Raw genomic sequence first — 11,877 nt, 5'->3', positions numbered from 1 at the left:
TGCGGAACTGTAAGAGATCCCGCAGGGCCCTGATGTCCTCCGAAAGCTCATTCCACCAGTGTGGAGCTTAAACTACGCGGGGGGCGGGCGCTGGAGCCTCCCTCAGATTTTTCTGGGGAAGACTGAGCCTCCCGGCCCGGGGCAACCAGTGCCAGGCAATATTGAGATTAAAACTTTTCCCCTGCATGAGTTTTCTTTTCTGGGCTGGAAAGAAGGAAGTCAGTGTGTAATGACTTTCCAAGGCTCACCTTCTTACAAATGCTAACTGAGCTGGCAGGATAGAGAATGGGAGGGTTAAACATCCCCCTTCTCCTTCCTCTCTTCTCCCAGCAGGGAGATATCAAATGCTAAAAGAAGACAGGTCTCTGGAGACAGGAAAAGCTGCCTTCACCTGGGTGGGGAAAGAGATTTGATCCAAAGAGTGATTAACACATGGAATTCACTGCCACAGGAGGTGGTGGCAGCTACAAGCATGGACAGCTTCAAGAGGGAATTAGATAAACATATGGAACAGAGGTCCATCAATGGCTACTAGCCACAAGGTATAGATAGGAACTCTCAGGCTGGGGCAAGTGATGCTTTGTATTCTTGGTGCTTGGGGGGGCAACTGTGGGAGGGGCTTCTAGTGTCCTGGCCCCACTGCTGGACCTCCTGATGGCACCTGGTATTTTTGGCCACTGTTTGACAGAGTGTTGGGCCGGATGGGCCATTGGTCTGGTCCAACATTGGCTTCTCTTATGTTCTTATGTTACCATTCCTTGCAACAGGAAGAGAAGGTCTCTTACGGCTGGATTCATCAGGGGAGATGGACATCTGAGCTGAGGTCTGTGGCCATTTTTGTCTATCCAGCCAGCCTAGAGGGCTGAAGGCCACTTGATATTTTAAATAGTAATTGTGGGTGGGGAAAGAGATTTGATCCAAAGAGTGATTAACACATGGAATTCACTGCCACAAGAGGTGGTGGCAGCTACAAGCATGGACAGCTTCAAGAGGGAATTAGATAAACATATGAAGCAGAGGTCCATCAGTGGCTATTAGCCACAAGGTATAGATAGGAGCTCTCAGGCTGGGGGATATTTTAAATAGTAATTGTGATCTGCAAAGTTTTTTGATTGTATCTTTGCACTCTCTAGATTAATAACGAAGGTTTTTTGATATCCAGAACATATCAATCCTTGAATATGTTTGGTGACTGTCAAAAAAGAAAGTATAGTCCTTAACCCTGGCTGGCTCCACCTACTTTCAATGTAGCAACAGTCAGATGGCAAAGCCCCTGTTGGGCTCAACATACTTGCTTGGCTCCAATTTACATTTGGGGGGAAAGTGTGCCTCTATCTTGTTTTACTTGGGTCTATATGTCCTTGACTGAAAACAGTTGGGGTTTTTTTTAATGGTAGTGAAGGGTGGTACTGGAATGACAGCCCCCAGAGTGGAATGACGATCCCTAGCAATAGAATCTGTGCTCTGGGACTGGAATGTTAGGTCACAGAGTGGAAGGACAACCCCTGGGAACTGGAATGACAGCCCCCAGAGTGGAATGATGGCCACTGGGAGTAGCAGAAGTGTTCTAGGACTGGAATGACAGCCCTCAGAGTGGAATGATAGTCCCAGAATGATTCTCCAACTCCCAGGGGATGTCATTCCAGTACCAGAACACTTCTGCTACTTCCAGGGGTTGTCCATTTCCCCTGGGAAATTGGAAAGTCTACACTCCTGCCCCACATTACAGTCTTCTTTTATGATTTGTATTTTGGAACCTTTTCCCTTCTTCTAGACTTCTACATCTGTTCCAACCCAGCAAGAACTTTCCTCTTTGTCTTAATGGGAATTGAAAACAAATCAGCCAGTATCATAATGCCCCTGTAGAAATCAATGGTGTGACCTCATTTGGAGTACTTAGGGGCAACTAGAATGATCAAAGGGTTGGAACACTTTCCCTATGAAGAAAGGTTAAAATGCTTGGGGATCTTTAGCTTGGAGAAACGACGGCTGCGGGGTGACATGATCAAGGTTTATAAGATTATGCATGGGATAGAGCAGGTTGAGAAAGAAGTACTTTTCTCCCTTTCTCACAATACAAGAACTCATGGGCACTCAATGAAATTGCTGAGCGGTCAGGTTAGAACGGATAAAAGGAAGTACTTCTTCACCCAAAGAGTGATTAACACATGGGATTCACTGCCACAGGAGGTGGCGGCGGCTACAAGCATGGACGGCTTCAAGAGGGAATTAGGTAAGCATATGGAGCAGAGGTCCATTAGCGACTATTAGACACAAGGTATAGATAGGAAATCTCAGTCTGGGGCAAGTGATGCTCTGTATTCTTGGTGCTTGGGGGGGGGCAACCGTGGGAGGGCTTCTGGAGTTCTGGCCCCACTGCTGGATCTCCTGATGGCACCTGGTATTTTTGGCCACTGTGTGACAGATTGTTGGTCTGCATGGGCCATTGGCCTGATCCAACATTGGCTTCTCTTACATTCTTATGTAATGGTTTCCCTTTCTTTTCTTTTCTTTTTAGCCCCCCAAAGGGGATTTTTTTATTGTGGTTTCCCTTTCTATTAAGACACAGAACTATTGGGTTAAAGTTTCTTCCCCTTCTACATCTTCTGCTTTCTACCAAATGTCATTTAGCCACATTGCAATTCTTGCTCCTTGATCCTCTGCAGTTCCAAGCTGCACACATCACTGAGTTCATCAGAAGTGGATTATACACACACACACACACACCACATGGAAGGGACACAACCCTGGATGCTCAGGCCAGAGAGATCCCAGTACCGAATGACGACCTCTGAAGAAAATGCATTTATGCCAAGCTTTGTATGCGACTGGGAAGCTGGTACTCCTCCACCGGTTTCTTTTCCCCCTAAACAATCTGGTGCCTTCCAGAGAAAACCCACATGTCTGTGAAATGACGTCAGCAGGCAGAACATGCCTGGGAAAAGTGGCAGCCGGGCAGGGAATCTCTGCCCCCTTGTTTTTGAGCACTGTGGTAACCAGGGCTCTTTTTGTAGAAAAAGCCCAGCAGGAACTCATTAGCATAATAGGCCACACCCAACAGCAGGAACTCATTAGCATATTAGGCCACACCTCTGACAGCGCAACTCATTGGCATATTAGGCCACGCCTCCATGTTACCAGAAGTGTGCCAGGAACTCATTAGCATAATAGGCCACACCCAACAGCAGGAACTCATTAGCATATTAGGCCACACCCCTGACAGCGCAACTCATTGGCATATTAGGCCACGGCCCCATGTTACCAGAAGTGTGCTCATCCAGCCACACCCACCTTTTGCTTCTTATTCTGTTTACCTTGTCTGTTGTCAAAACCCAGGGCCTTTTTTTTGTAGCAGGGACTTCTTTGCATGTTAGGCCACACACCCCTAATGTAGCCAATCCTAATGCGTTTGTGCTGCTGGGTGTGGCCTGTTATGCTAATGAGTTCCTGCTGGGCGCGGCCAACTTGGGAGCCAGCCGGAACTAAAGGCTAGAGCCACAGGACACGAGTTCCACTTTGGGTTCATCCATACAGATCAGAGATGCCTTCTGCCCACAAAGTAGCTTCAGACGGTGAGGCTACACTCTGAAATGAGCCTACAAAACACCAACCGTGTTTGGTTAACATCTGTCTAAATCCAATGAAGTCAATGGGCATAGAAAGGTGTAACTCGGTTTAGGACTGCACCAACAGTCTCCTAGATCTCCCCCACATCGAGTCTGAACGGGATGAGTGGATCCAATGTGCAGAAAAAACTGTGGAGGGAAAGCTGACTTTTCCCATTGCTGGTGGAAGTGCCGACACATGCAGACATTCTGGTCTCAAATATCACCTCGTATCTCCTTGATTACAAATATACATTTGCCTTCCTTTTTTTTTTTAACCAGAAACATTACTCCTAAATAACTGGTCAGATTCGCAGGGCAACAAAGAAGAAGAGAAGAGATTGCATTTATACCCCGCCCTCCACTACCCAAAGGAGTCTCAGAGCGGCTTACAAACTCCTTTCCCTTCCCCTCCCCACAACAGACACCCTGTGAGGTAGGTGGGGCTGAGAGAGCCCTGACAGAAACTGCTCTTTTTCAAGAACAGCTCTTATCAGAACTACGGCTTGCCCAAGGTCATCCAGCCAGGAGCAAGTGGAGGAGTGGGGAATCAAACCCGGTTTTCCCAGATTAGAGTCTGCGCACTTAACCACGACACCAAACTGGCTTACAAAGATTAAGACTGTTCTGATTCACGCTTTGTTAGCCATAGCCAGAAATGCCATAGCCGCGGCATGGGTAGACAAACTTCCTCCCCCCACGATCCAATCCTGGCAAAATCGTATTTAGGACCACTTCATGATGTCCAAAATATAACTTAGCACACGCAATCTGTCCTCCAGAAAATCTGAAGGAAAATTTATAGCATCCTGGTATTCACTCATTAACTCTATGGTCGAATCTGATGTCGTTCCAGCATATTCCTTTATACAAGTCAATGATATTCTTTTGAAACTTGAACCTGTAACATTATTTGGCTTCGATCAAAGATAATATCTGAAGTTCCTTGTTTTGAGCACCGTGGTAACCTAAAAAACAAAACTTCACAACTCAGAAGCACTGTGTAGGATACTAAAGGCTAGTATGATTTAAAATTTGCCTGTAAAGAGATGTATTTATTATACGATTGTTGCCTTAAGAGATGTTTTGCAGAGTGTAATATAGTTCTCCGGCGTCTTCAGCCTGGATATAGTTCAGCATTAATGTTTTTGCTAACCTATTTCTGCACTCCATCTGCAGACATCTATTGTACTCACCTTATATTGTTATTAAATTCTTAAATAAAAATTATAAAAACAAAATTAAAGTCTGTGCAGGACCCTTCATCGATAATGTGTGCACACACAAGCACATTCAGAAAACTTCAGATCCAAACAGCAGACCTCCCCGTCTACCAATGGAAGCCACCTTCCCCTAAGACAGTGGTGGCGAACCTATGGCACAGGTGCCAGAGGTGGCACTCAGAGCCCTCTCTGTGGGCACACGTGCCATTGCCCCAGTCAAGCCCAGACCATCATAAAAGTGTCGAATTCTCTGCCAAATAATTTAAAGTAAATGAAAGCATTTGGGATTGCTTTCCTTACTTTGTTTGGATCATCTTAAGTTAATGTATGGGTTGTTTTTTCTAAACTAAAACCTCAGTATTCAGATTAAATTGCCGTGTGGGCACTTTGCGATAAATAAGCGGGTTTTGGGTCACAGTTTGGGCACTCGGTCTCTAAAAGGTTCCCCATCACTGCCCTAAGATATACAGAGAATTCCCATGGAAGCCAAACTTTGAGGCACATTCCTCCTGTAAAAATCTAGATTGTTTTGCACGTTAAGCTACACCTCCATAGATAATACCAGAGGTAATAGACACTCTTCACCTGTGGTAAATAGAGCATATGTTAATGCCAAGTTTATGTTAATATAATAATATGTTAGTACTAAATTTATGAAGGAAAGAATAATGTCTTTTAAGCCGATGTCTATCTAACTATGATTTGAATGTTCCCTTGTAAGTGGTCAAGCTGAGGTAAACTTAATCCTGTACAATGCTGATATTATTGTAAATGGATAATTGAAATTTGAATAAAATATATTTTTTTAAAAAGTCTGTGCAGGACTTCATCAATAATGTGTGCACACACACGCACATTCAGAAAACTTCAGATCCAAACAGCAGCCCTCCCTGTCTACCAAGGGAAGCCACCTTCCCCTAAGGCATGCAGAGAATTCCCATGGAAGCCAAACTTTGAGGTACATCCCTCCTGTAAAATCCAGATTCTTTTACACCATAAGCTGCACCTCCTCGCCAGTGTTCCCTCTAAGCTGAGTCAGTGTGAGCGCTCTCACAGTCTTTTAACCCTCCAGCTCACGCATTGTTTGTCTCAGCTCAGGAAGGATGCCTCCAGAGCAAACTCATTTATGCAGTAGCCAAATCGCTCACGCACAACTTGAATGCCGGCAGCTCACGAGGTAGCGTTTTTGGCTCACCAGATCCCACAACTTAGAGGGAGCATGGCTCCTGACCACATACCAGAACCCTCTTTCTCCTATTAAACAAGCCTGGACACAAAAGCAGCTGTACACATCACCGACGCAGGATCTACAAAACAGACAGCACTCGAAACATCTCCTTCTCCCTACAACAGAGTGACTGGATGTAGGGAATTAACACCCCACCACCACCACCAATGCTCCCTCTAAGCTGTGGAGTCCTGTGAGCAAAAATTCCACTTTGTGAGCGACTGGCATTCAAGCTTTGAGCCAGCGATCTGGCTACTGTGTAAATTAGCTGGCTATGTAGCCCACCTTCCTGACCTAAGATAAAAAAACGTGTGAGCCGGAGACTCAAAACCTATAAGCTAGCACACACTCACTCAGCTTAGAGGGGACACTGGAGATGAGCCATGCTCGCTCTAAGCCGTGGAGTCTTGTGAGCAAAAATTCCACTTTGTGAGCGACTGGCATTAAAGCTCTGAGGCCAGCGATCTGGCTACTGCACAAATCAGCTGGCGCTGGAGCACATCCTTCCTGACCTAAGACAAAAAACGTGTGATCCGGAGACTCAAATCCAGTAAGCTAGCTCACGCTCACTCAGCTTAGAGGGAACACTGGAGATGAGCAATGCTCCCTCTAAGCTGTGGAGTCTTGTGAGCAAAAATTCCACTTTGTGAGCGACTGGCATTAAAGCTCTGAGCAAGTGCTCTGGCTACTGCACAAATCAGCTGGCTCTGGAGCCCACCTTCCTGACCTAAGACAAAAAACGTGTGAGCCGGAGACTCAAAACCTGTAAGCTAGCTCCAATGTTCCCTCTAAGCTGTGGAGTCTCGTGAGCCAAAATTCTACTTTGTGAGCTGCTGGCATTAAACATGTGAGCGAGCGATTTGGCTGCTGCATCAATCAGTTTGCTCTGGAGCCATCTGTCCTGAGCTAAGCCAAAAAACGTGCGAGCCGGAGACTCAAAGCCTGTAAGCTAGCTCACGCTGGCTCAGCTTAGAGGGAACACAGGGGATGAGCCATGCTCCCTCTAAGCTGTGGAGTCCTGTGAGCAAAAAAAATCTTACTTTGTGAGCGACTGGCATGAAAGGCGCGAGCCAGCGATTTGGCACACATCAGTCGGCCCTGGAGCCCGTCCTTCCTGGGTGAAGACAAAAACGCGAGAGCCGGAGGCTAAGAAACTGTGAGCTGGCGCACACTGACTCAGCTTAGAGGGAACACTGCGCCCACCCATCCACCCACGCAAACCGTGACCCCCCCCACACACACACTTTGCAGTCCCTCCCCGGTAGATCCGAGCACCGATCTCTCCGGGGACCAGCCAGTTTCAGGGGAGGCGAAGGCCCCGCAGCATCCCACCCACCCTCAATGCTCTCACCCGATGCGGAACAGCAAGGGGCCAGCCAGGGCCATGGGCGCCCGGAGGAAGCGGCGCACGGCCGGCGACGACCGGTAGGAGAGGCTTTGCAGCCCTCGGCCACCCCACGCGACGAGCGCCGCAGCCAAGAGCCGGATCCGCAGCAGGCAGCCCGGCCAAGCCATGCTCTGCAGAGGGAGCGCGGCGAGCGAAGCCACCGACCCGGCCCCCCAGCCTTGGGAAAACCCCGCCTCCCCCCCACAAGACCCGCCCCCTTGCAGGGGCTTGCAAATGCGAGCGACTCGGCGTGCCCCCCCCCCCATGGGGACGCCCACACTGTCCGAGGTGCGCTAATTAATAGCGCGCGTATTCGTCATAATGCCAAAGGACGAATGCAATACAATTGGGTCCTAAATTGCCTTTTAAAAGCCCCTGCGGTATTTTTAGTGCAGGCTTATGTCAACAGTCGGGGGTGGGCAAAACTGGGTCAGGAGAGAGCGCATGGCCGGCACTAGACCTATTGTGTACATTATGCATGAATAACAACTCAAGTTATTCAGTCATTCCTAAATGAGTAGGGGGATCTAAATTCTGGCTCTCCCACGCAGCATGCCGGAGGCAAGAGAGCTGCATTTCCCCATCACTCAGACTCCTCCCAATGGATGTACTGAAAGGAAGGACAGGATTGCCCATGGGAAACAATGGGAGAGACTCGAAGGCCCCTGGGAAATAATGGGAGCCAGGTTTTTTTTGACTTGCATGGGCTCCATTGAAATACATTACACCTCGAGAAGCGTTGCAAAGAAAATGCGGAATGGATTTTCCATGAAGGTCTCTGGTCCCACATACACTACTCTGGGACTGGAATGACAGGCCCCAGAGTGGAATGACAGCCCCTGGCGGTAGCAGATGTGTCATGGGACTGGAATGACAGGCCCCACAGTGGACTGACAGCCCCTGGGGGTAGCAGATGTCTTCTGAAGGTGGAAGGACAGGCCCCACAGTGGAATGACACGCCCTGGGGGGGGGGTAGGAGGAGTGTTCTGGGACTGGAATGACAGGCCCGAGAAGGGAATGACAGCCCCTAGGGGATAGGAGATGTGTTCTGAGGGTGGAATGTCAGGCCTCACAGTGGAATGAAAGCCCCTGGGGGTAGAAGGAGTGTTTTGGGACTGGAATGACAGCCCCTGGGGGTAGCAGAACTGTTCTCAGGGTGGCATGACAGGCCCCACAGTGGAATGATGGCCCTTAGGGTAGCAGGAGTGTTCTGAGGGTGGAATGACAGGGCCCAGAGTGCAATGAGAGCCCATGGGGTTGGCAGGAGTGTTCTGGGAGTGGAATGACAGGCCCCACAGTGGAATGACAGTCCCTGGGGGTAGTAGGAGTCCTCTGGGAGTGGAATGACAGGCTTCAGAGTGGAATAACAGGCCTCAGAGTGGAATGACAGCCCCTGGGGGTAGTAGGAGTCCTCTGGGAGTGGAATTACAGGCCTCAGAGTGGAATGACAGGCCCCAGAGTGGAATGACAGCCCCTGGGGGTAGCAGGAGTCCTCTGGGAGTGGAATGACAGTCCTCAGAGTGGAATGACAGTCCTCAGAGTGGAATGACAGCCCCTGGGGGTAGCAGATGTGTTCTCAGGGTGGAATGACAGGCCCCAGAGTGGAATGATGGCCCTTAGGATAGCAGATGAGTTCTGAGAGGGGAATGACAGGCCCCACAGTTGAATGAGAGCCCCAGGGGTTAGCAGAAGTGTTCTGGGAGTGGAATGACAGGCTCCAGAGTGGAATGACAACCCAGGAGGGTAGAAGATGTGTCCTGGAACTGAAATGACATGCCCCGGAGGCTTTCATTCCACTCTGGGGCCTGTCATCCCAGTCCCACAATATTCCTACTACCCCCAGGCGCTTTCATTCCACACTGAGACCTGTAATTCAAGTCCCAGAAATACCTGCTATGCCCATGGTCTGTCATTCTACTGTAGTATTGGTCATTCCAACCTCACAACACATCTGTTACCACTAGAGGCTGGCATTCCACCCTGGGGCCTGTCATTCCAGTCCCAGAACTCTCCTGCCACCCCCACAGGCTGTCATTCCACCCTGGGGCATATCATTCCAGTCCCAGAACACATCTGCAACCCCCAGGGGCTGTCATTCCACTCTGAGGCCTGTCATTAGAGTCCAAGAACACTCCTGCTAACCCCAGGGGCTCTCATTCCACTGTGGGGCCTGTCTTTCCACTCCCAAAAGAGTCCTTCTACCTCCAGGGGCTGTCATTCCATTCTGGGGCATGTCATTCCAGTCCCAGAACACTCCTGCTACCCCCTTGGCTGTCATTCCACTCTGGAGTCTGTCATTCCGGTCCCAGAACACATCTGCTACCACCAGTGGCTGTCATTCCACTCTGGAGTCTGTCATTCCGGTCCCAGAACACATCTGCAACCCCCAGGGGCTGTCATTCCACCCTGGGGCCTGTCATTCCAGTCCCAGAAGACATCTGCTACACTTAGGGGCTGTCATTCCACTCTGGGGCCTGTCATTCCTGTTCCAGAACACATCTGCAACCCCCAGGGGCTGTCATTCCACCCTGGGGCCTGTCATTCCAGTCCCAGAGCACACGAGCTATCCCCAGGGCTGTCATTCCACCCTGTGGCCTGTCATTCCAGTACCAGAAGCCATCTGCTACACTCAGGGGCTGTCATTCCACCCTGGGGCCTGTCATTCCAGTCCCAGAACATATCTGTTACAGTCAGGGGCTGTCATTCCACTTTGGAGCCTGTCATTCCAGTCCCAGAACACATCTGCTACCCCCCAGGGGCTGTCAGTCCACTGTGGGGCCTGTCATTTCAGCCCCAGAGCTGTGTATTTCGGACCAGAGATCTTAATCGAAAATCCATTCCACCTTCTCGAGGTGTAATGTATTTTAATGGAGCCCATGCAAGTCAATTAGCATTCCTGGCTCCTATTATTTCCCAGGGGTCTTCAAGTCACTCCCATTATTTCCAATGGGCAATCCTGTCCTTCCTTTTAGTACATCCAGAATGAGGGGCCCCATAGTGGAATGACAGCCCCTGGGGTTAGCATGAGTGTTCTGGGACTGGAATGATAGGCCCCATAGTGGAATGACAGCCCCTGGGAGTGGCAGGTGTTCTAAGGGCCCACAGTGGAATTACAGCCTGGAACGTCGTGGTATTCGATTGACAGGACTCAGGGTGGAATGATGGCCCTTGGAAGTAGGAGGAGAGTTTTGGGACTGGAATGACAGCCCCTGGGGGTAGCAGGAGTGTCCTGTGACAGGAATGACAGGTCCCACAGTGGAATGACAGCCCCTGGGGTAGCAGACGTGTTCTGAGGGTGGAATGACAACCCTCAGAGTGGCATGACAGCCCCTGGGAGTAGCAAGAGAGTTTTGGGACTAGAATGACAGGCTCCAGCATGGAATCGGGGGGGGGGGTAGGAGATGTGTCCTGCGACTGGAATAACAGCCAATGGGGGTAGCAGGAGTGCTCTGGGACTTGAATGATAAGCCCCAGGGTGGAATGACAGCCCCTGGGGTAGCAGATGTGTCCTGAGGGTGGAATGACTGGCTCCAAAGTGGAATGACAGCCGCTGGGGGAAGCAAGAGTGTTCTGGGAGTGCAATGACAGCCTCTGCGGGTAGCAGAAGTGTCCTGGGACTGGAATGACAGGCCCCAGAGTGGAATGGCAGCCCCTGGGAGTAGCAGGAGAGTTTTGGGACTAGAATGACAGGCTCCAGCTGGAATGACAGCCGGGGGGGTAGGAGATGTGTCCTGGGACTGGAATGACAGCCCCTGGAGGTAGCAGATGTGTTCTGAGGTTAGAATGACTGGCCCCAGAGTGGAATGACAGCCCCGGGGGAAGCAAGAGTGTTCTGGGAGTGGAATGACAGCCTCTGGGGGTAGCAGTAGTGTCCTGGGACTGGAATGACAGACCCCAGAGTAGAATGACAGACCCTGGGAGTAGCAGGAGAGTTTTGAGACTAGAATGACAGGCTCCAGCTGGAATGACAGCCCGTGGGGGTAGGAGATGTATCCTGTGACTGGAATGACAGTCCCTGGGGTAGCAGTTCTCTGGGACTGGAATGACAAGCCCCAGAGTGGAATAACAGCCCCTGGGGTAGCAGATGTGTTCTGAGGGTGGAATGACTGGCCCCAGAGGGGAATGACAGCCCCTGGGAGAAGCAAGAGTGTTCTGGGACGGGAATGACAGCCTCTGGGGGTAGCAAGAGTGTTCTGGGACGGGAATGACAGGCCCCAGAGTGGAATGACAGGCCCCAGAGTGGATTGACAGCCCCTGGTAGTAGCAGGAGAGTTTTGGGAAGAGAATGACAGGCTCTAGAGTGGAATGACAGCCCGGGGGAGTAAGAAATGTGTCCTGGGACTGGAATGACAGCCCCTGGGGGAAGCAGATGTGTTCTGAGGGTGGAATGACAGCCCCTGGGGGAAGCAAAAGTGTTCTGGGAGTGGAATGAGA

At 50.2% G+C, this 11,877-nt stretch overlaps 1 protein-coding gene across 1 annotated transcript in view; it reads right to left on the bottom strand.

Moving 5' to 3' along the window:
- Positions 1-7,571, bottom strand: part of LOC107118655 (probable hydrolase PNKD) — a 45,667-nt gene extending 38,096 nt beyond the window's left edge. The window contains exon 1 of the mRNA XM_015421017.1: positions 7,408-7,571. Within this exon, the coding sequence (XP_015276503.1) occupies positions 7,408-7,571 (164 nt within the window). The remainder of the gene's footprint in view (positions 1-7,407) is intronic.
- Positions 7,572-11,877: the final 4,306 nt, after the last annotated feature.

Source organism: Gekko japonicus, unplaced genomic scaffold, assembly GCF_001447785.1.
Source record: "Gekko japonicus isolate JY-2015 unplaced genomic scaffold, Gekko_japonicus_V1.1 scaffold3919, whole genome shotgun sequence".
Taxonomy (NCBI): domain Eukaryota; kingdom Metazoa; phylum Chordata; class Lepidosauria; order Squamata; family Gekkonidae; genus Gekko; species Gekko japonicus.
This window is presented reverse-complemented; position numbering and strand designations above follow the sequence as displayed.